Below are 25,735 nucleotides of genomic sequence, written 5' to 3' on the forward strand. Positions count from 1 at the left end.
ATTCTTGAGCAGACTGGGGAGGGTCAGAGAGAAAGCATGGCTGCCAGACCAAGAACCAAGAAGATGAACGGGAATGGGGACAGAGGTATCGCTCACTTTGTGTCTCTGTGTCACATGTTGGTTATTCTTGGGATATTTCAAACTTTTTCATTATTATTATATTTGTAGTGATCTGTGGTCAGTGATGATGACTCACTGAAAAGGCACATGATTAACATTTTCTGGCAATAATTGTTTTTTAATAAAGGTATGTTATTTTAGACATAATGCCATTTCACACAGTAGACTATGGTATAGTGTAAACATAACTTTTATATCATCTGGGAAACCAAATAATTCATTTGACTCACTTTACTGTGAGATTCCTTTTATTGCAGTTGTGTGGAACCAAACCCGAACGTGTCTGAGGTGTGCCTGTGTGGTGTTCTGTATTTGTTGAATTACGATGATGTTTATGTGAATGTTCATAATCATATAGGGTTGAGTCCCTGGCCTGGCTTCAGTCATTCCCAATGAATTCTCTTGTTTCTGTTTACCAAGTCAAAGGTAACCTCTAGTTAACATTAAAAGTGCAATCTATCCTGGGGCTTCCGGCTGACACCTCTTGCCTCAATTGTGGTCCAAGACTGGCCTGAGTGGAGGAGTTGTTTCTTAGCAAAAGGCATTTTAACAAGATCTGTTAGCCCTGGATGTACTCTACAACAAATACATTTGAAAACAGTGAAGCGCTAGGGAGAGATGAACCATTGTTATAATAGGGACCATCTTTCGTGAGGCCTCTTCATGCGCCGTGCAGTCCGGCTGGTAATGGGAAGCAAACCAGAGAGATGGGCCTGTTCTATCTCCAGAAAGTCATCAAGCACCTGAAGCATAGGTGCTTTTTATATTTTTGTCTTTTTTTTTTTTTTTCTCAAATGACAACAAACTGTTCAACCGCTGGCTCAATTTTAAAGTCTATCTTCTAATGATTTTCTCCCTTAACTTAATGTATCATCAGTTAGGGGCTTGGTGGTTGGTGGATATGCATTTGGTTAATTATAGGCTTAAAAAGGTGGGGCTGGGGAAATGCCTACTGGCCTCAAGATTGAGTGCAAAAATTTAAATACCAGAGTCTAAGATGGTTAAAAATTTGCATTTTTCCCCTACCATGTCAATGGGCAAAGTTCATGATGATGACACCTGCTAGATTGGTCACTGTTAGAAGAAAATGCTGCCAAGGAATCAGTGATTTGTTAAGTTCCCTCACTGTTCCAAGGCCACAAAATGTGGCTCTCTCCATGGGGTGCCATGGTCCACAGGTCTGCAGTCAATGAACAGGAATGGTGCTACTAACCTGTGTGACATTTCGTTGGCTGTTAAAAATCCCCAGATATTTCAAACTGTGCAACATGGCAGACACTGATGGTTCGCTGTAACCATTCACATCTGCTGTTGTAGTTGAAGGCAGTCATGGACAACATGTACCTGAATAAACATGGCTGTGTCCCAGCAACACTTTTTTATAAAAACAGGTAACAGGCCAGATTTGGTCTGTGGGCCATCATTTGCTGACTCCTTTAACAGTTGGAATATTAACATTTTTCACTTTTCTCCTTGAACAGATATTTTTATCCCATTCTGCCTCCCTTTCAGAGTTTTCTTTTAATGTCATATGTTTTTGTGTTTAAGTCTTATTTAACACATTGTTATCATTCTTTGTCACAGAAATGTGTGTAATAAATTGAATTTAATAACTTTTTGAGTCTTGAGGCTCTAAGTGTCAAAATATTTATCTGGGGTTGAGTTATCAATTCTGATTATTAAGACACAATTTATCAAGAACATAAATATACAATATCATAGCACATGAAAACTATGAAATTCAACTTTCAGTGCTCATAAATAAAGTTCTATTGGAATACAAAAAACTCAAAAATATATTCAAATTCTGATAAATAGTAAAGAAACACAAACATACATTTATTGGAAATACATCTTGCAGGGAGATGTCTTTTTTATTGGTTCCTGTATGCACAGGTGGATACCATTTATTATTTGAGTGAGATAGTGTTCAGCACTAGTTTTATGTGTTCTTTTTAAAAACTTTAAGCTACGAGGAAACATTTTCCTATAGATGGGGACAGAAGCAGTTTGGTTTTTTTTAAAGCAATGTCCTTCAACTTTGAACTCCATCTGAGTTATATGCCAAAAATCACATGGCAATCTAGGATCCAATATTATTTTTAGTGGTCATTTAGGCCCTCCTTCAATTTTGGTGAAACTAAGGAAGCAGAAATCACCTGCCCTGCGAAAGGGGACAGTACTCAGCTGTTAGGTACAACAACATGTTTGTGGCACCCCTGGCCTTTATACAAACATTGCTTACACCCTCATGTTCTCCTCCATTCCCATAGATTGTTCTGCTCTTCTGAATTAACGTTGTAGCTGAAACCCTTTCTGTTTGCTATCCAACAAGGATTTTAGAAAATTAGAAACTCATGAACTCTTCATCTTGCAGGTCACGCTTACTTATTGGCTAGACCTGCCAATTTTGAGACACCACATTTAAGTGTGCAAGATTAGAAAATATGCAAGAAACAAAAATATCCTTCTCAGTCCCATGTCAGAATTGTCACCTGCCTCTTCTCTTTCTTGGCCTAAAATTTCTATCTTGCAGCTCTGATTGCAATTATGTCTACCATACCAGTTAAAGTTCTTTGGTTTCTGTTTTAAACAGCAGGAATGAACTCTGGATGACTTCTGTGAAAAGGTAACTTAAAGGAAAGATCTGGCGGCTTAAAGAATCGAGGGAAAAGTTGAATATCCAAGACTTGTGACGGCAGCATGAGGGATCTCAGTAATGGGAACATCACCCCTGGTCATCATTTTGTCCCCTATCTCGGGATGACTCAGCTCTAATTGTCCTCAGTTGATGTGTTGCTCTAACCAAGATTCAAATTCCCAGAGAGGATCAGATTTGCAGTGTTAGGGTCATGGGCCCATATACTGACTGGGGGCTCATCTTCCAATTTTTGAATATCCTAAGTTTTCTTTTCTCCCAGCTTTGCCTAAATCAATGCCTGCATTGCTACTACAACCCAAATTTCCCCAAGTGCCACCAGCCTAAGAGGAAATACACATATAAGGTAATCTTAAGAATTCTGATGTTACAGATTCTGTGCCTCCTTCTGAACAAAGCAGGACATCAGTGTCCTCTCACAGTATGTCTCCTGGGTCTTTTTTGGAGTCCTCGGGAAGTCTCACGGGAAGTCACTGGTGACACTTCCTCTTTCCAGCCCCTGCCAATGTCCAGTTGTAGAGAAATCACTGGAATGAGGGTTGCTATGCTGCCAGGCCCTGCTCTCCTATGCAAATGCCAAATCACTGCCAAGCTTCCCTCAGTGCTACCACGGCCAATAATCTTCCCTATGCTTGGGCTTCTGTCCTCAAAAGAGAATGCCTCTCTTTCCAGGTCTATATCATACATTATCCCCTAGGCTGCAGAGTAACTCTGTTGGGTCCCATGTTCCATGGTGAAAACAGTTTCTTTGTTTCGCCTGTGGCCCCCTCTCTCTGGGACCAGGCAGGAGAATATATGAAGGGGTCTCCCATTTCACTTGCCTCCTTCTCTCCACCTCCTATCACCCTTTGTCCTACATTCCTTGAAGATCTCTGTATTAGTCATCATTTCCCCAGAAAAAATGAACCAATAGGGGATTATATCCATCTGTCTGTCTGTCTATCTATCTATCTATCTATCTATCTATCTATCTATCTATCTACCTATCATCATCTATTGAGAGAGACATTTATTTTAGGAAACTGGCTCAGAGGACTATGGAGGCTGACAAGTCAAAAATCTTTAGGGTAGACCAGCGGGCTGGAGACCCAGAGAAGCACGGCTGTTGCAGCTAGAATCCAAAGGCTGTCTGCTGGCAGAATTCTTTCTTCCTTGGGGAGATCAATCTTTTTTCTTGAAAGGTCCTCAACTGATTGGATGGGGCTCACACATTATGGAGAGTAATTTGCTTTACTCAAAGTCTACTGATTTGAATGTTAATCTGATCTGAAAAATATCTTCACAGCAACATCTAGACTACTGCTTGACCAAACACCTGGGAACATGGCCTCGCCATGCTGACACATAAAATTAGCCATTACAGCCCCTTATGCAAACAAACACATTAGTAAAAACCCATGGTTGTCAGCCTTAAAATGTATCCTAAATGTTCATTGTGAATACCACAGATTTAATCAAAAGCCTACTAAGCTTTGTATGTCAAAGTAAATCTTTCTTCTTTTTCAAAACCTATTAAAAGATGTGCTGAGAGGTAAAAGGTTTACCAAAATATCTCAAAGATTTAGTTCATGCTCTTAATGTTCAATGTCACACAATGTCACAGTCTGTATTTTCCCTAAAAAGGCAGGCCTTTAGAGATTCAGTCAGTCAGTGGATACAGCATCCACTCAACGCCAGAGGTCCAGACAGGATACACATTAGAGTGAAAGGCCTCAGCTAAGAGGGACCGTGAAGAGCCCAGAGTGCCAAAGGGAGGGGAGTGTCATGTGGTACCGTGTCCTCCTTCCCTGATATTCACTCTCATGTCTTAGTCTGTATTCATTGCTATGGCTGCACAGGAAGTATGAGCATGCAGTTAACTGCCTGTGGACACACAGTGCCTTCAAGGGGAAAGAAATCTACACTACCCCTTTAGCACCGGAGCCCAGACTGGAAGCACAGACTGTCCACTGCTTCCACAGACTTAAAAGTAGGGTCCAAGTGGCTGGCTGAGCAAGGAGGCCTGCTGGGAAGCTGAAAGAGAGGGGTCCCAAAGACTCAGGCTGTACTCCTGGGGGACACTATAAGGAGAGTCTTGAACTTGGGACTGACAAAGTGACCATCGCTAGCCACTTGGTCATTCCAAGTTTCAGACCTCCCTGCCTCTAAATTGGGGCTAATCTCTTGCCCCTTCACAGAGTTCATTGTAAGGGTTACATGAAATAACTCATCTGAAAAGGCCAATTCAATCCCATGCTCATAGCAGGCACTCTTGATATATTTGTTATTTAATCTATGGAGAGTAAAAAAATCAGTGACCAGAAAATAGATGCTTAGCTTTCACTGGGGGCAATTTACATTTTTCAAAATTCCCAACTGCCTCGTGATTCAGGTCACTCTGACAACGATTAGACTGAGTGCTGCAGTCATGGTCTCTATGGAGATCTATTATAGACAGGCTGGTATCTATAACCTAAAGTGCCCATTATTTGGGACTTCAAAATACAAGTCCCCTTTGATGATTCTATTTTCCCTGGGAAGCTGGATGATTTTAGCTCTGTGGCATAAAGCGGGGGCGGTGGGGGTGTTAGGGGAAGAGCAACACTGAGGTGATGGGGGAGAAGATTTGGAATGAGAAGGAGAAAAAGGAGCACATCCTAGATTATGTTTGTTTTATGTACACCTAGTTATAGCAGCAAACGTGTAAAATGTGGGAAATTTGGAACCTAAATGGAAAATAGGGGTAAGAGATCAATTATTTATCCATATGTTATCTCCCAATGCCAATGTTAACAGCACTGATGTGTGTATTCCCTTTCAGTATTTTTGTTTCTTTTATTACATAGAGCAATTATCTTGTATGTACATTTTAGCACTGTAGTTTTTTTAAAAGAGTTTATTTATTTGAGATAGAGAGAGAGCCCAAGTGGGGGGCGTGGAGGAGGAGAAGCAAACTCCCTGCTGAGCAGGGAGCCCAATACTGGGCTCGATCCCAGGACCCTGGGATCACGACCTGAGCCGAAAGCAGAGGCTTAACCGACTGAGCCACCCAGGTGCCCCAGCATGGTAGTTTTTAATCATGTGTTTTAATGTAAGAATTTACCCATGCAAATATAATATATACACTATCTTAAAGGGCTCATCATATTCTATCAAGCTGAATATGCCCTAATTTGCTTCCACTGTCCTACTGCTGGACATTTAGATTACTTTTGTTTTTGTATTACAAATAATTCAGTACACTTCATTTTTGTGCAGTATTAAAAAAATCTTCTATCTTCTCTTTAGGTATAGATTTTCAAAAATGAAATTACTGGGCTCAGGGGCTTAGACATGCTAAAGGCTCTTGATACATGTTGGTAAAAGGTTATGCCCATTTTTATTCCACCAGCAATGGATGAGTGTGCCTTTTTCAATCTACCCTTGTCAACACTAAGCAGACTGATGAAAAAAAATCACCAATTTAATGAGAAAAACACAACTACTTGAAGCATACATCTCTACTGCCTTGCTTTCTAGTGAGGTTCAATATCTTCCCATATATCTGCTCACCTGTGAACGTCCTTATCCCATAGTGATAATTTTTAATACTGCATCTTCTTTAGGGATATTGCAAATCCACTGCGGATTTGTATCTCTAAAACATACTGTGGAGTTCATACCAAAAGGGAAGTATGCTAGTCTATGATCATGTACACTGTGAATAAATGATCAGATACAAGTAGAGGATATTCAACTCCAAGTGAAAAGAAATGAAGGCTTAAGTTGTCTCAGAAAAACCAAAGCAAATGACATAGGCATAATGAGGAGATGTGTTTGATTTTGATTCCAAGATAATTTTTTTTCTCATTCCCTGACAACAATCTCCCAAATTGGTCTGTATTAAAGATAATAGCACATAGTGAAAAAAATCAGAGAGAACAATTTTTATAATGAAGCAGAGAACTAGGAAGCCAATTTGTTCCCAAGGAAAGTAAGATCATTGTTCTTTAATCAATTTGACCCCAAATGACAATGGCTGTTAAGTAAGGTCTGGACTCTCTCTGCAAGTTTGTTTCCTGCAGAAGATCTTAAAATGCAACTACTATACATGCTTATTTATAATGTTTGCATGAATCTATACAATAAATTGCCTAGGAGATAAATTGATATAGATACATACAGATACATATATGACAAAGGGAATGATTCAGTAGTATCCTATTGGCTATATAACCTCCAAAATTAGTAATCCAGCATTCATTCTCTAATAAATTCATCTAATGTTTGTTAATTTCCCAAAGTTAAAAATTCTAAACTGACATCTGCCATCTATTGAGAGAGACATTTATTTTAGGAAACTGGCTCAGAGGACTATGGAGGCTGACAAGTCAAAAATCTTTAGGGTAGACCAGCAGGCTGGTCTACCCTAAAATACAAAAAATAGCTTTTTTGTAAAGATTTTATTTATTTATTTGGAAGAGTGTGTGTGCGTGCGTGCATGCATGCTCATGCATGCACATAGGGAGGCAGGGGACAGAGGAGGAGGGCAGAGGGAGAGGGAGAGGGACAAGCAGACTCCATGCTGAGCACGGAGCCCCACATGGGGCTTGATCTCAAGATCCTGAGATCATGATCTGGGCTGAAACCAAGAGTCAGCTGTTTAATCAACTGAGCCACCCAGGTGCCTCCCAAAAATAGCTTTTAACGGAAAACATATGAAGCAAAAGAATGAATGATGAACTAACCCGCTGATCATAATTACAGCAATGACCATTAAAAGGGAATTTTCATTTAAAATTAAAATACTTTTACTGTAATAAATAACCAAACAGAAGACTAGGACATGAAACAAAAAAGAAGAAAGCTGAATTTACAGATTTCCCCATTTTTACAGAGACTAGACACTACCTGGGCCCTCCCTGGTGAACCCTACATTTCTAACCCAAGTCAACTACACCACAGACAGGCCCAGGTGCCTGATAGTCATTTATTTCTGATGCAATTTGTTAATATTTTTGCATGAATGTCTACCCTCACTCAACTCCTAACCCCTTAATTTTTTGTGGACAAGAATTCTTATTATTATAATTATTCTTGGCTCCATAGGCATATGGTTGCCACTGGACAAACAGCTTGAAACTAAATCAGTACAGTACAAATGGAACTAATTTATATAGGAAAGGAAAAGTACATCGTGGCCAGGGGGCAGTGAAATATGGGTCTGAATGTGGCCTCACAAAAGTGGTCACCTCTGCAACTTCATAGAGCTGCTATAAAGCATTTCACTGAGATTTCACAAGCTCACACACAATGTGTTCTTCATAGATTCTGACATATACAGTGGTTTTAAACCCAACTGTTTGAATATGAATCTACTGGACGAATATCCACAATAAAATTAATCACCTCTAAACCCAGAGGTGAATCTCAGATTGCACCAGGAGCAGGGAAACTGATGAACAATGTAGATGGTGGCATAGTGCCCACAAAGCCATCCCCCAGCATGACACCGGCTTTTGCCAAGTAAAAATACATATTTAAAATCTAAACAATGTGTTGTAAAACATTTTTTTTTCTGTTTAAAGAAACTTGACAGGCTTTACAAGCTGTTATCAATCAGAAATTTTTCATACATGATCCAAGTCAAAGTAGTCCTTAAATGCTTCCCATGAAGAATCTGCCTGTGTCTGCTGTGTAGTGCTGAGGAATTACACAGCTTGACTACGTAAGTAAAACAAACTCTTCTGAGGCATCCTCCAAAATATACAAGATTGTCAGCCCACAGGTCATACACTGAGGTGCTCTGGCCCGGACATACTTCTCTATCAAATTGGGCCTTAGAGAAATTTCTAGAAGCAAAAACCTGCCACATGTATCATGGATTTTTTTCCCTAGATATGTTCCTACGATGAACTTGAATAAAATAGGGAATAAGCTCCACTTTTCCATCAATATTATTACAAGCCCAAGACTCCCAGAAATGTCCCCACATGACATCATACAAGATGAAACAGCAAAATTCCCAACTTCTCTTCAGGACTGCCCTTCTGCCAACTTTCATTAAATAAGCATGGGCGCCTTCTCTCTGTGCTAGATACACTGAATGTGGATGACTTCTCAGTAATCTCCCCTTTTCTTTAAAAAACCGATAGAGCAAATGTACATGAGTTTTTCAGATATCTTTCAAGGTATCCTTCTATGGATGATTTTTTATTTTCTGATGCCCTCCCGAGACTCAGGGAGTTGTCATTAAATGCTGACATGGAAATGATGCACGATTTAGCTCAATGGGATTACCAAAGCCTCCTGCCTCCTCATTAGGTGGCTAGAAATGTGAAATGGAAATTTAAAATATACTGTTCCAGGCCCTCCACACACCTTGGGGGATCTTTTCTGCTCTTGACATACCTTGTTCAAGAATGCTCTGTGATTCCTCTTCCCAATTGGAGTTCCGTCTGGGGTCCCCCTGTCTTCCAGAAAACCTCCTTAGGATACTCTACACTCTCTGGATCCTTTTCTCTTTAAAATTCCTGAAGCCTCATTTGCACCATGCATTTGGCTGCTTTGGAACATTGTCCTGTTCTGTTACTCAACACACAAAGATCTGTGTCTCTTCCACCTGCCAGGCTCTCGTGCTGCAAATGTAGTTGAAGAAGACAGGGAGGGTCCCTGTTCCCGAGGCATTCACCACGGATTAGTTTGGTCACTAACATGGGTGCCGTAGCTGATGTTTGAGACAAACGCTGTGTAAGACCCACCCAGCTTGCTGGGTGCACAATCGTGACATTTAGCCACGCCATGCTCTTCCACTCCTTATTTCTGTTACTTCTTGGCCTGCTTGTTCCTCGTCCTCACTCTGTGTCACTTGGATTAGTCTCCCCCTCCAAACTTCTGCCATCAAAACTGTCACTTCGGAATCCATGTGCATTTGCCTTTTAGTCCCATGCCTTCCTCAGCTAGACCTCAGCCACCTGTGCCCACGTTCACCACCCAGTGGATCCACCTCGGAAACCACTACCTCAAACATGTTTTACCCTACACAAAACTTTCTCTGCTAAGTGATAGTTCTTCAATTTTACCAGGTACTTCTAGTGGACTGACCTCTCTGTCTTCTTCCCACCATCTACAGCTCCTTTTTGTCTTTCTTTCCTTTGCTATCTACATTAATCTATCATTTTAATTTCTACATTTTAAATATCTCATACTCCTTTAACCTTGCGTCTGTCTGAAAGCCTCTGAAAGCCTCTGAAAGCCTCTCCAACCCAGGAAGAACCCGGAGGTCTGCTTTCCTCATGTCCGCATATGTGAGGTTGAGTGTGGCTGGAGCAAAACGCACAATGGGCTGGTCGGAAGTATACAGATCGATGATTAGAACCCAGCTCAAAAGCCTGGGTCTCCAACTTCTGTAATGTCTATTGCACACAATCTCTTCTGACATCCAACTCTCTTGTTAAGCACTTGACCTTAACCCAACTTTAATGAGAAAGGGAAGACACTGGATGAACCTGGTTGCATCATCCACTCCCAAGCACAGGCTCACCTGCAGTTAAAGTCTCCTTCTTCCCTTTGGTGCCACAGGGCTTCTCCTCCTCCTACCAAGCGGATATATGGGGACTTGGATAGGTTCCTTGCTCTGAAAGTCACATGCAGAACCTGACCAGCACCCCATCCTGGACAAAGGGTGCACAACAAACCACATTTGCTTCCATTGGTTTCTCTTTATAGCTCAAAGACTGAGTCCCAGGGGATCCCAAGGGAGCTTAGCAGTCATCTCCATTAACTAGCTTTATGGGAAAATGCTGGGGCTTGATAAGTTAAAGGATATAAGTGAACAAACAAGGCAGGAGGAAAGGAGAAGATGAGGGAGGCGGGAGCTCCTGTGTGTCACGTTCTGGGGACCAGCCAATTTCTGTCTTGCTCACAGTGAGAGGCATTATGGCAGGATGCAATGAATACGAATGTGTTTTGCAGCTGCTAGGATCAGCAATGATTTAAGAATTCCAAGCAACAAACACCAGACACTGGCTTATCAAACTTATCAGTTTCCAAATACTCAGTGTATCAGAGAAATACTCTGGCAGTCACTGAGGGAGAATAGAAACACGTATCTCCGTGAGACTCCACGCTAGCCACTTCCTTCACATGGAGACCACCATCCCCACCCCCTTTCATGTTAGTAATTCTTCTTCATCTTTTACCATCCTACCTTTATTTCTTGTTCTCTGTGAAGCTTTTTCCAAACTCTAGAGCTAGTGGCTCCTTGCTCTGCATTCCCACAGCTAATGGGTGAACTCGTCAGGCCTGTATCACGATATATACCATATATACACGGTATATACCATGATCAACACTCATGCATTCATCATCCCCATAAGCAATCTTCCTGATCCACCATCATGTTCCCGCACCCAGCATAATTCCCAAGAATCCAGCACATGCCTGTGGCATGAATGAATGAGAGGATGAGACCAGACAAGGAGCACAGCCCTCCTCTGTTCTCTTTGTAAAGGTCATATGGTACTCTGTACACCTTGGCAATCTCTTTACTGTGGTCAGTCCTCTGTGATGACCAGTCAACCTCTGCTGCTCCTACCTGGCTAAAGGAAGACTGTGCCACCAGCGGACACCTTAAGTCCACTTGGCCACTCACCTGGCTTGCTGGCAGACACAGCAGATCCACACCTTCTCCCGCTTCTGGTAGGAGCAGCAGCTCTTGCAGACATTGAACTTGCAGTCGGCACACCTGCGCTTGGTGTTGACCAGGAAGGTGAAGGGCGAGCAGCAGCGCATGCAGCAGTGCTCCACGAACTTCTGATGCTTCGAGAGGATGCTGCACTTGCTGCCTTCCTCCGCCAGCTTCTGCTTCATCTCACTGGGCAACCGGGAGGAGAAGAGAAAGAGCACATCCGGTCAGGACGCTCTCTCCATAAAGCACTTGCCCGGAGCCTCCCACAGGCCAAGCCACCATGAAGGATCTCCCCACAAAATGGTAAACTCTGAAACACCAATTGCTTGACATGACATCCAGAGAGGAACCCTAATGGTGGATTAATTTCTGTGCATTTCTGCATGTCTTGTTCTCTATGAGAAAGCACATGAGCCTTATTATATTTCAGGCAACAGATTGAGATACAAACTATTATAAAAACTAAGCACATCCTTGAAAAATAAAACCTTTAACTTAATTAATGCCTTTTTAAAGGAGCAGGAGATCATCTATGCTCAAACATTAATCCCTGCAACAGCCCTGCCGGGAATAGGATGAATGCGGCCCTGGCCCTATTTAACATCCCCCGAAATGAAAACACCCAGGGATTTTAAAAGCTTTCAAATCAATGTAAGTCAATAAAGATTCTCTGGGTGATGGGCAAATCCCAAGCACTAGTGATTCAGAACTGGATCAAAGACAATCCTTTCTTCCAAAGAGCTCATGGTCATACTGGGCACACGGCCCGCTATATTAATGCACAACACCACACTGCACGTGCTTCTCTCTCCACTCAGGGAGATGGAATGAGAGCCCTGAGAGGCAAGGATACCCCGAAGAGGCTGAGTTTCCTAGGGAAAAACTGACTGGAAGTAACCAAGTTACTTTGACCTGGCAAGTTTGAGACGGTTTTCCTGCTACAAAAATGGACACTCACAAACAGGAACAGCAAAATAATTTATTTTTTTCCATGCCCAGTTTGTGACTATGCAATTCATCCCAGACCAATCTATGATGTATACGGCAAATACTCTCTCCCAGTTTGCACTTGTCTTTTCAACTTGGCTGGTGGTGTCATTCGTTATTTAGAAGTGCTTCATTTTTCTGTAATTAAATTTGTCAGTCAGTCGCTGAAGTGGGATGAACGGTGGCCCCCAAAAGGTGTGTCCATGCCCTCAGCACCACAGCCTAAAATGCTTCTTTATTTGGGAAAAAGGGTGTTTAGGGATGTCGTAAGTTAAGGATCTTGAGGTGTGATCATCCTGGATTAACCTGACGGGCCCTGATTCCAAAGACAAATGTCCTTATAAGAGACACACGGTGGAGAAGACAATGGGAAGATGGGGTTCAAGTCCTCAGCCATCTCTGCCTCTGGGCTCCCTCCCCGGGCCCTGCCACAGGCCATGATGCTGTCCCATCTCTGCACATCCAGGCTCCCCTGGGACTCCTCTTTCTTTCCAGGGGCCTCCATGGCCCACCTGACCACAGGCAAATTCTCAAAATCCATGGCCTAAATGGTGAACAACGGTTGCATAGATAGGAGTTGCCCTTGCCTGACACATTAGGCACGGGAGTAAATTAACCAGGACACAGGTAAGCAGAAAGGAAAAATATCAGAATTACCTGTATTCCACTACTCAGAGTTATCTTTATGTACCATTCTCTCTCCCTTCCTCCCTTTCTCCCCCTACCTCCTCTCTCTTCTTCTGTTTCCCCTTTCTCCCTCCCTTGCTCTCTTATTTTAAAATGTTATTATATATACTGTTCTGACTTTGAAGCCTAGGAAATTATCTATTTTTTGTTTAGATTTTCAAGTATGTTGGCATAAAGTGGTTTACAGATTTCTCTCATGACTCTAAGACCTCTGCTATATTTATATCATGTCCCCTTTTCTTTCTGAATATTGCCTATATGACCGTAAGTTTTTTGCCCTTTGATCAGTAATTTCTGAGCTTTGTTTTGTTAATTTAAATGAAGGACTAGCATTTGGTTGTCTACATTGCTTATTTATTTTCCATTCCAATAACATTCAGTCTTACCTTTATTACTTTTTCCTTCTACGGGTTTTGAGTTTGCTCTATTCTTTTTTCTTTTCTTTTCTTGAAGTGTAATTAAAACAAACAGAGTTCTAGAGGGGAGGTGGTGGGGGGATGGGTTAGCCTGGTGATGGGTATTAAAGAGGGCACGTTCTGCATGGAGCACTGGCTGTCACGCGCAAACAATGAATCATGGAACACTACATCAAAAACTAATGATGTAATGTACGGTGATTAACATAACATAATAATAAAAAAACAAAAAAAACCACAGTATTATGTTTCAGGTGTACAACACAGTGATTCAACAATTCTATAGATTATTCAGTGCTCATCATGGTAAGTGCACCACCCTTCATCCTCATCATCTATTTCACCCATCTCCCCACCCACCTGCCCTCTGGTAACCATCAGTGTGTTCTCTATAGTTAACAGTCTGTTTTTTGTTTATCTCTTTTTTCTTTGTTTCTTAAATGCTACATATAAGTGAAATCATATGGTATTTGTTTTTCTCTGACTGACTTATTTCACTCACCATTACACCTTCTAGTTCCATCTATGTTGTTACAGATGGCAAGATCTCATTCTTTTTTATGGCTGGGTAAGGCTCCATTGTATGAATACACCACTTCTTCTTTATCCATTCCTCTATCAGTGGACACTTGGGCTGCTTCCATATCTTGGCTATCGTAAATAGTGCTGCAACAAACACAGGGGTGCATATAGTTTTTTGAATTCGTGTTTTTGTTTTCTTTGGGCAAATATCCACTAGTGGAATTATTGGATCATATGGTATTTCCATCTTTAAGTTTTCTTTTTCTTTATTATGTTATGTTTTCGAGGAAACTTTTATACTTTTTTCCACTGTGGCTGCTCCAGTTTGCATTCCCACCAAAAATGCTCATAAGGGTTCCTTCTTCTCTACATCCTCACCAGCACTTGTTATTTCTTGTCTTTTTGATTCTAGCCATTCTGGCAAGTGTGAGGTGATTGATATCTCATTGTGGTTTTGATTTGCATTTTCCTGAATAGTGATGTTGAGCATCTTTTCATGGATCTGTTGGCCAGCTATATGCCTTCTTTAGAGAAATGTCTGTTCAGGTTTCTGCCCATTTTAATCAGATTATTTGTTTTTTGGGGGTGTTGAGTTGTTAAGTTTTTTAATGTATTTTGGATATTAACCCCTTATCAGATATATCATTTGCAAATATCTTTTACCACTCAGTAGGTTGCCTTTTTGTTTTATTGATGATTTCCTTTGCTGTGTAGAAGGTTTTTATTTTGGTGTAGTTCCAATAGTTTAATTTTGATTTTGGTTCCCTTGCCTGAGGAGGCATAACTGGAAAAATGTTTCTAAGGCCAATGTCAAAGAAATTACTATCTATGCTCTCTTCTCAGTATTTTATAGTTTCAGGTCTCATATTTAGGTTTCTAATCCATTTTGAGTTTATTTTTTGTGTGTGGTTGTCCAGTTTCATTCTTTTTTTTGTAGCTATCCAGTTTTCCCAGCACCGTTTATTGAAAAGATTGTCTCTTCCCCATTGCATATTCTTGCCTCTTTGTTGTAGATTCATTGACCATATAAGCATGGGTTTATTTCTGGGATTTCTATCTGTTCCATTGATCTAGGTGTCTGTTTTTGTGTCAGTACCATGCTGTTTTGATGACAACAGTTTTGTAGCGTATCCTGGAATCTCTGATTGTGATACCTCTAGCTTTGCAAGATTGCTTTGGTTACTTGGGGTCTTTTATGGTTCCATACAAATTTTAGCATTATTTGTTCCAGTTCTGTGAAAAATGCCATTGATATTTTGATAGGAATTGCATTAGATCTGTAGATTTCTTTGGGTAGTATGCACATTTTAACAATATTGTTTTTTTTCCAATCCATGAGCATGGAATATTTTTGCATTTGTGTCATTTTCAGTTTTTCATCTTATAGTTTTCAGAGTGCAGGACTTTCACCTCCTTGGTCAAGTTTATTCCTGGATATTTTATTTTTTTGGTGCCATTGTAAATGGGACTATTTCTTAATTTCTCATTCTGCTACTTCATTATTAGTATATAGAAATGCAACAGATTTCTGTATATAATTTTGTAACCTGCAACTTTACTGAATTCATTTATCAGTTCTAGTATTCTTTTTTTTTTTTTGCAGAATCTCTAGGGTTTTCTATAGTTTTTAATAACTTTCTAAAAAATAAATTTATAAAAGTAAAGCCCATTTACTTTTAATGTTTATTATTTTCTAACATATGCATTTAAGGCTATAAAACTCTCCACATATCCCTTTCACTACACCCCAAAAGTTTTCAATCAGAACATTTTTATTGGGTGCTATATGCAACTACTGAATCATTGAATATTACATCAAAAACTAATTATGTACTATATGCTGGCTAACTGAACATAATAATAAAAAAATAACATTTTTATTGTTATTCTGCTTTACATATTTGATAATTCTCAGACTTGAAATTTCCAAATGTAGGACTTTTGTTACTGATTTTGATTTTACATTTTGATCAGAGAAGAGGGTCTGGAAGAAATGAATTCTCTGGTACTTGTTGAGACTTGCATGATAGCCTACAACATGCTCAATTTTTGTAAAGTCTCATGTGTGTTTGAAAAGAATATTTATTCTCTATTTATTGAGAACAAAACATTAAATTCTCTCATAATTGTGGATCTATAATTTCTCTTCAATTCTAGTTAATTTTTACTTTATGCTTTTAAGACTATAATGTAAGGTGCATTGAAGTTCATAAATGTTATGTTCTTATTGAAATATTCCTTTTGTGATCACATACAACCCTCTCTATCCCTAATAATGCTTGTCTTAAAGTCTATCTTATATATATATTTATATATCTTAAATATACTTCCTTTACACCCTCTTCCTGATTCTTACATTATCTTAAATTCTTAGAAGGGGTGCTAATTCTTCTACTGGGTATGTCCATTAAGTCTTGTTCAAGGTGGATTCTTTGCTTTTATGGTTCATCATTTTAAATGAGGTCCTCTTCAGCCAAGCTTGTTTCTCCTGTAAGTGCATTTGTTCTGTGCAAGTGTTGCAGCACAGCAGCTATGCATTTATTTTCACAAGGCAACAGGGAGGGGTTATCAATTACAGACCAGTTTCATATTTGTTTCTTAGCTTGGAAAATCCTGTACCACATGAGTTATAAGATTTGGATTTCCAATCCCACGTGCATGGCAGGATTGGGACTTTGAACTTTGATTTCTTATAGGAGACTTTTTTTCTTCCACGCAGGGCTCTAGGCAAAGATCACCTGCTTTCTAGCTTCCCTAAGCCAGTGAGTAGAAATTTTCTAGGTGTCCCCTTTCACTGACAGTGAAACCCTCCAATGCCGAACATTATGCAGGTGTCTCATTTTCAGCTGCTTGTCCTCCAAAGGCTCAAACCACATCTCCTGCCCCCGTGCAGAAATTAACACTGCAGCCACTAGCCATCAGAGCCTCTTCCTTCTCTATCTGACCGGGCTGACCATGAGGCTTTACTTCCCTCTTTACTTCCACCCCCTGGAAGTGTCCCTTTTTTACTTTTCCCCCTGACTGAAAAAAAGTCACATGCCATAACATTTATCCTTTTAAATCGTACAGTTCTGTGGTTTTTAGTACATTCACAAAGTTGTCTAGCCACCAGTACTATCTAATTCCAGAACATTTTCATCATCCTCAAAAGAAGCCCCATACCAATCAAGCAGTCACTCCCCATTTTGGCCCCCCCACCCAGCCCTGCCAACCCAACCACTCATGTACTTTGTTTCTATGGATTTGCCTATCCTGGACATTTCGTATACATGAAATCATACCTAATATATTGTCTTTTGTGTCTGGCTTCTTTCTTTCCATATGTTCAGGGTTCATCTATATTGTAGCATGTATCAACACTTCATTCCTTTTTACTGCCAGATAATATTCCATTTATGGATATACCATATTTTATTTATCCATTCACCAACTGATGGACATCTGGGCTGTTTCTACCTTTTGGCTATTATGAATAATGCTGCTGTGAACACTCATGAGCAAGTTTTTGTGTGAATGTGTTTTCAGTTCCAGGAGTGGAATTACTGGGTCATATGGTAATGCTATGTTTAAGCTTTTAAGGAACTGCCAGACTGTCTTCCAAAAGATGGCACCATTTTACATCACCAACAGCAAAACTTGAGGGCTCCAATTTCTCCACATCCTCACCAACACTTGTTAGTGTCTGTCTTTTTAATTATAACCCTCCCAGGGAATACAAGGTGGTATCTCATTGTGGTTTTGATTGCATTTCCCTATTGATGAATACTGTTGAGCACTTTTTCACATACTTATCGGCCACTGGTATATCTTCTTTGGAGAAAAGTTTATTCAAACCTTTTGCCCATTTTAAAGTTAGATTACTTATCTTTGTTATTGTTGTGTTGTAAGAGTTATTTATGTATTCTGGACACAAGTCCCTTACCAGACACATGATTTACAAACATTAAATCTTATATTTTATTAGTGTTTTTAGTACAAAGAAGGATCGCACTAGCTCATCCTAGCCTGCTACTAGAATTTGAAATCTTTGTATGGTTTTATAACTTCATTTTTCACTTAACAACATAAAACATCTTTCCATGACAATTCAGGTGTGTTTGCAGAACTGACTTTCAAGGTGTCCTGAGCTGGCTTAAATATCTGGCAATATATGAGCAGGGCTAACTGCTTTGCATAGCATTGCCCAATACTTACTTGTTGCTTGAGCACTGGGGAGCAAGGGGAGGCTGAATCCAGAATTAGAAGGGGAGGCTACATCAGGCCAGCTGATAATTTATACTTGGCTGAACAAAATATTTACAGGGAAACAGGACAGAGGGGTTTTTTTTCCCCCTAAGGCATGAAGATGTTGTTCTCCAGTCTCTCAGATTTAGAGCAGGAGATGAGCTAAGTCATTGACAGCTCTGACATCTGTAAACAACATAAGAACAGCCTCAGCAATTGACTGGCTTCTATTGATATTTCAGAGCCACTAAATTAAATGGGATAAAACATCCAGGAAGGAAAGTCTTTGGGGATCATAAGAGCTTTGTGAAGTCAATCCACAGGATCACTTGAGCTTTATGAGTTTTGCTTCCTGACACACAGGGCTGCAAACTCCAATGGCATTTAAAACTGAGTATCGAATAATAAAACTGTATCAACCCCTCCAGTATTTGTTCCAAGCAAATGGAGTGTTTTGAACCAGAGGTTCAGTGGAGGAATAGCATGGCCTTCTTCTGAACCATCTCTTATTTATCAGATTCTATGCCCTATAGCACCTCATGGAGAGACATTGAATAGAATTGTATAGGACAACTTACAGTGGCTGGTTGCAGAATGAACTAAGAATCATGCAAGACCAGGTACCTGCTTCAAAATGTCCTGGGAAAGCCCCAAATGGACAGAGGGGTTTAGAGTCCAAGGCTAGGTGGCAAAGCTGAGCTCAGTCACCTACCAAATAGCCCCAATCTTTCTGAGCCTCTCTTTTCTGAGTGGCGATAATAATTCCTACTTTCTAGAATTGCTTAAAGATTTTAAATGAGCAAAGCAACAATAAGCAAGTATTAGTTATTCATTTGGATTAGCAAGAAATCCAGAGGTCTGAGTACCCATAACATTGAATCACACTTGTTTATATGTCAAGAAGGTTTTTGTGCTTGTATCTGGAGAAGAATGACCAGTACTTACTTGTTGCTTGAGCACTGGGTACTAGTGGGTGTGAAGTAGTACCTCATTGTAGTTTTTAAGATTTTATTTATTTAAGAGAGAGCATGAGCAGTGTGGAGGGCAGAGGGAGAAGCAGACTCCCCTCTGAGTAGGGAGCTGGATGCAGGACTCGATCCTGGGACTCCACGGTCATGACCTAAGCTGAAGGCTGATGCCCAACCAACTTACCACAAGGCGCTCCTCACTGTGGTTTTGAGTTGCATGTTCCAAATGACTAATGACTGCAATGGACATCTGAAAAGCCTATTGACATTTCATGGTTTCTTGGTCCACTGCTATGCCAACTCTGATTGACCGGTAGTGGGTGAGGCACCATGTGTTGAGAGGATGTACACATGCTCAACGGAGCTAGAGAGTCATGATAAGTTAGCAGTGTCTGCCATGGGTGTAGCAGGGAGAAGTGATGGCACATGTCACTCGTTTGCTATCAAAGAGACAGCAATTCTGATCCATACTTATGTAGCAACACTTCATGATCATAGACACTATTGTTTAGATTGCCAATTATTCACTTAATTCACACTTACTGAGTACCTACTATAGTAGGCATGGGGAACAGAAAGAAAACAAGACATAGTGCCTCACTTAATGGAACAAGTCCTGTAAGAACTGGCACATTAGACAACATTTTTTTTTAAAGATTTATTTATTATTTATTTTGAGAGAGTGAGAGAGTACATGAGAGGGGGAGGGTCAGAGGGAGAAGCAGACTCCCTGCTGAGCAGGGAGCCCGATGCGGGACTCGATCCCGGGACTCCAGGATCATGACCTGAGCCGAAGGCAGTCGCTTAACCAACTGAGCCACCCAGGCGCCCTAGACAACATTTTTTTATTTAAAGTTTACTTAGTTAACATACAGTGCAATATTGGTTTCTGGAGTAGAATTCAGTGATTCATCACTTACATACAACACTCAGTGCTCATCACAAGTGCCCTCTTTAATACCCATCACCCATCTAGCCCATCCCCCATCCACCTCCCTCCATCAACCCTGTTTGTTCTCTATCATTAGGAGTCTCTTATGGCTTGTTTCCCTCCTCCTTTTTTTCTTTTCCCCCTTCCCATATGTTCATCTGTTTTCTTTCTTAAATTCCACATATGAGTGAGATCATATGGTATTTGTCTTTCTCTGACTGACTTATTTCACTTAGCATAAAATACTCTCTAGCTTCATCCATGTTGTTGCAAATGGCAAGATTTCATTTTTTTGATGGTTAATCTTCCATTGTGTGTGTGTATATATATATATATACACACACACACCACATCTTTATCCATTCATTAATTAATGGACATTTGAGCTCTCTCCATAGTTTGGCTATTGTCGATAATGCTGCTATAAACATCAGGGTGCACGTACCCCTTGAGTCTGTACTTTTGTATCCTTTGGGTAAACATCTAGTAGTGCAATTGCTGGATAGTAGGGTAGCTCTACTTTTAACTTTTTGAGGAGCCTCCAAACTGTTCTCCAGAGTGGCTGCACCAGTTTGCATTCCGACCAGCAATGCAAGAGGGTTCCCCTTTCTCACATCTTTGCCAACACCTGTTGTTTCTTGTGTTATTTATTTTAGCTATTCTGACAGGTGTGAGGTGGTATCTCATCATGGTTTTGATTTGTATTTCCCTGATGATGTGTGATGTTGAGCATCTTTTACGTATCTGTTAGCCATCTGGATGTCTTCTTTGGAAAAGTTTCTATTCATGTCTTCTGCCCATTTCTTAACTGTATTACACACATCATCATTTTTATAAAGGAGAAATAACAGCACCTAGTATATAAAAACAATTGCTTTAGTCCTCTCTCCCAGGTACTGGCTGCTGGAACTAGGCATCTTTCTTGTTTTTCCATGGTCTCTTTCCTGTAGCAAAGGAGGCTGGAAGACTGGAGGTATTCGTGTGAGACTGGGGAGGGAGACACGATTTTTCTGTTTTATGTTCCAGTAGAGGCAGGCAACTGTGGGTAAATGGGGTTCCTTGGTCCCCTCTTGGTGGTGGGGGCTCCTTCAGCAACAATGGGGCAACAGCCATGAAATGCAGGCCTGTGGAATCTGAGTTACACTTTTTCTCCTTTTCTCCTCCAGCACTGAAGGCAGAAGCAGCTCCTGTGGTTATTGATCTCTGGAACATCATGTTCTTCCTGTTGCTTTACCAGCTCTTCTAATACTTCTATAGCCAATTCCTGAATATAAAAACCTCTCCATGAAATATTAAGAGGGTTTTGATGGGACCCCAACTGACACATCTTCAGAGAGTAGAAGTCACATACTGTCATATCCAAAGATTTTTTGAAGTCCCCATTCCATCTGACCTTGACATTGGCTCTCTTGACCACCCTGCTCTCTGGCTACCAGAGACTCTCTTGGAGCTATGGTTTTCTCTCCAGATTAATTCATGTTGCATTATGTCTTCTCCAGAGTTTGTTCCTTATTCCTCATCTTGTTTTCATTCCCCCTTTGAGAAGTTGAGCCCCATGTGTGTCACAAATTATGGTGCATGTGCTAGTGGTTCTCACACCTTTGGTCCCACCTGCTCTCCTAAGCTTCAGTTGAGGTTTGGAGCAGTCGAGGTCTCCATGTTGCCATCTTAACTGGGACCTACCTCCAGCTGTCTAAGATTACAGTTATTATTTCCATCTCAGATCTCTCCCCAAAGAGCACTAAATTCTATCCCAAGGCCTCTGGAATCCTAAGAGGAATCCCCAAACCTTCCCTTTTTCTTATTTTTGCTTGTGATGGCCCACCCAAATCCTATCCACTTAGCACTATGATATCCCTTAAACACATCTCCCCTTAGCTCGGGCCCTCAGCATCAGCAGCTGTGCCATGCAACAGACTCAACTCCAAGCCACCTGCGACAATTCATGAAGAGTGACCAGCATTGAAAATACACAGCTACCCTTCACCACTACTTAGAGAGGCGTGATGATGACTCTGGCTGTATGGCACTCCCTGGAGCTGGCTTGGGTTCTCTCCCCGACGTGTCTTCCCCACTTCCTTACCAGCACATTTCTCCTCCTTTTCTTTCCAGACCCACTTCAAATGTCCCCTTCTCTACCACATTTCCAGTACTGCCAGGCATGACTAGCACTCTGTGCCTAACTCCCTCACAGCACTCGTTACACTGTATTGTAATCATTTGTTCATGTGCCCTCTATAGGACAATGAATTCCTCAGAGGAGGACAGTGGTGGCCTCCTTTGTCCTCGACACAGAAGGCATGGCCTGGATTGCATGTTTCAGTGTGTACTCTTCCTTCCCAAGCAAGTTCAGCCAGTGGGATGGGGATTACAGTAAAACAAGAGCACTGGATGAATATAAAAACCTCCTAACAGTCAATTGCTTAGGCTTCTACCATTATGGAAAACCCATATGCAAAACAACCAAACACTTGACCAACTCTTACTTTGCATCTGTAAATTTTGATTATGCAGAGTAAGACATTCTGCCTTTTGCTGCTTATAATTTACCGAAGATAAAGCACCACAGGAAAGTTAAAGGAGAATTCAAACACATATGATGAGGGAACAGGATTCTTCTTTTTTTTATATCTAAATAAGAGATAAATATAATATTTCAGATTCTGGAATGTTCTTGTTCATCATTCAAATACTAATATATGCAAATAAAAATTTCTCTGTGGCTGAGCACAGACACCACTTCCGGAGCCCGTCAAACCTGCAGGCCATAGCATCCACAGAAACAGACACTTTTTCCCTGGAGAATTTTCTTCCTGCTGTTGGGCTTGTTGATATAGATCTGACCTTGAGCAAGAAAACTCTCCCATGAGAAGTGGAGCTGTCATCACTCTCCAGGCTGTTGTGAATGAAACAGAAATGTTCCAGACTTCATTCTCTCATTTACCTGGGATAGACACAGGCTCAGAAAATCTCTACACTGCAGACCACCATGTGTATTCTGATATTTAAGGCATCGTGCATTGTATGTGAACACCTACTTCTATTAATATTTGATTTCTCCATCTAGAAGAAGTCACTGTACAGGTCGGCCTATGGAGAGATGTCAAATTTCACTGGTGATGCGGCAGAGATGTTAAGGCGCTTACCCCTCTGATGCTCATGCAGTTGACCCTCCTGAGCTGGAACTCCCCTTCTTACTCTATAATGAACTACCTTCTGCAAATCTGAATACAGAAGGGAAACTTGGAAAACCTACAGAAATATTTTTAAAGCCTTTTATAATATTATATTTCTTTGACATCTCCCTTCCCAGAGAAAAAGGGAAGACTTCCTTTTATAACTCATGCTTCCACAAAAAGGAACGTCAATCACCTTTATAAAATGCATACTGTGTGTAAGGCATTTGGCAGAATTGATCCCTACAAAACATTTTTGAGGCACAGAAGGAGAGGCGTCCACACTTTATTCGGGTTACTTTCTGGAGGGCGTCAGCACATGTTGTGTTCTATATTTGAATGATGAGCAGCCCATGGACATGAGTGGAATCTTTTGCTTGTATAGCATCTAGAACTATAGCTTGCTCATGTGAGCACTTGATAGCAATGTGCTGGTTATAATGGTGTCAGAGAGTATGTGTGCAACAAGTTTTATTTTTTTTGTGTCCTAGGACTTTGTTTTTTTATTTAAATTCAATTAATTAACATATAATAAATAACATATAATGTATTACTAGTTTCAGAGGTAAAGGTCAGTGATTCATCAGTCTTTTACAATACCCAGTGCTCATTACATCATGTGCTCTCCTTAATGTCCATTGCCCAGTTACCCATACTCCACCTCCCTCCATTCCAGCAACCCTCAGTTTGTTTCCTATGAATAAGAGTCTCTTATGGTTTATCTCCCTCTCTGATTTCATCTTGTTTTATTTTTCCCTCTCTTCCCCTATGATCCTCTGTTTTGTTTCTTAAATTCCACATATGAAGAAGATCATATGATAACTGTCTTTCTCTGATTGACTTATTAAGCTTAACATAATACCCTCTAGTTCCATCTGTGTTGTTGCAAATGGCAAGATGTCATTTTCTGATGGCGGAGTAGTATTCCATTATATATAGATACCACATCTTCTTTATCCATTCATCTGTCAATGGACATCTGGGCTCTTTCCATAGTTTGGCTATCGTGGACACTGCTGCTATAAACATTGGGGTGCAGGTGCCCCTTCGAATCACTACATTTGTATCTTTGGGGTAAATACCTAGTGCAATTGCTGGGTTATAGGGTAGCTCTATTTTCAACTTTTTGAGGAACCTCTATACTTTTTTCCAGAGTGGCTGCACCAGCTTGCATTCCCACCAACAGTGTAGGAGGGTTCCCCTTTCTCCGCATCCCCGCCAACATCTGTCGTTTCCTGACTTGTTAATTTTAGCCATTCTGACCAGTGTGAGGTGGTATCTCATTGTGGTTTTGATTTGTATTTCTGTGATGCCCAGTGATGTTGACCATTTTTTCATGTGCCTGTTGGCCATTTGGATGTCTTCTTTGGAGAAATGTCTGTTCATGTCTTCTGCCCCTTTCTTGATTGCATTATCTGTTCTTTGGGTGTTGAGTTTAATAAGTTCTTTTTTTTTAAGATTTTATTTATTTATCTGACAGAGAGCACAAGTAGGCAGAGTGGCAGGCAGAGGGAGAGGGAGAAGCAGGCTCTCCGCTGAGCGGGGAGCCAGACGTGAGGCTAGATCCCAGGACCCCAGGATCATGACCCAAGTCGAAGGCAGCCGCTTAACTAACTGGGCCACCCAGGTGGCCCCGAGTTTGATAAGTTCTTTATAGATTTTGGATACTAGCCCTTTATCTGATAAGACATTTGCAAATATCATCTCCCATTCTGTTGGTTGTCTTTTGGTTTTGTTGACTGTTTCCTTTGCTGTGCAAAAGCTTTTTTTTTTTAATTTTATTTTATTATGTTACATTAGTCACCATACAATACATTGTGCAGAAGCTTTTTATCTTGATGAAGTCCCAATAGTTCATTTCTGCCTTTGTTTCCCTTGCCTTTGGAAATGTGTCTAGCAAGAAGTTGCTATGGCCAAGGTCATAGAGGTTGGTGCCTGTATTCTCCTCTAGGATATTATGGATTCCTGTCTCACACTTAGGTCTTTCACCCATTTTTGAGTCTATTTTTATATATGGTGTAAGGAAATGGTCCAGTTTCATTCTTCTGCATGTGGCTGTCCAATTTTCCCAACACCATTTGCTGAAGAGACTGTCCTTTTTCCATTGGATATTCTTTCCTGCTTTGTTGAAGACTAGCTGACCATAGAGTTGAGGGTCCATTTCTGGGTTCTCTGTTCTGTTCCATTGATCTATGTGTCTGTTTTTGTGCCAGTACCATACTGTCTTGATGATCACAGCTTTGTAATAGAGCTTGAAGTCCAGAATTGTGATGCCACCAGCTTCGGTTTTCTTTTTCAACATTACTCTGGCTATTTGGGGTCTTTTCTGGTTCCATACAAATTTTAGGATTATTTGTTCCAGCTCTATGAAAAAGGTGATGGTATTTTGATAGGGATT

At 40.7% G+C, this 25,735-nt stretch overlaps 1 protein-coding gene and 1 long non-coding RNA gene across 4 annotated transcripts in view; one reads left to right on the forward strand and one right to left on the reverse strand.

Annotated features, from left to right (window-relative positions):
- MYRIP (myosin VIIA and Rab interacting protein) overlaps positions 1–25,735 on the reverse strand; it is a 418,488-nt gene that overhangs the window by 210,047 nt on the left and 182,706 nt on the right. For all 3 annotated transcript variants that reach the window (XM_073901699.1, XM_025870798.2, XM_073901706.1), the window contains exon 3: positions 11,391–11,612. In XM_073901699.1, coding sequence (XP_073757800.1) covers positions 11,391–11,612 — 222 coding nt within the window. The remainder of the gene's footprint in view (positions 1–11,390; positions 11,613–25,735) is intronic.
- LOC141374223 (uncharacterized) overlaps positions 1–25,735 on the forward strand; it is a 34,068-nt gene that overhangs the window by 750 nt on the left and 7,583 nt on the right. The window lies entirely within an intron of this gene.

Source organism: Callorhinus ursinus, unplaced genomic scaffold (genome assembly GCF_003265705.2).
Source record: "Callorhinus ursinus isolate GAN/ISIS: 27379988/994484 unplaced genomic scaffold, GSC_fseal_2.0 scaffold1, whole genome shotgun sequence".
Lineage (NCBI taxonomy): Eukaryota > Metazoa > Chordata > Mammalia > Carnivora > Otariidae > Callorhinus > Callorhinus ursinus.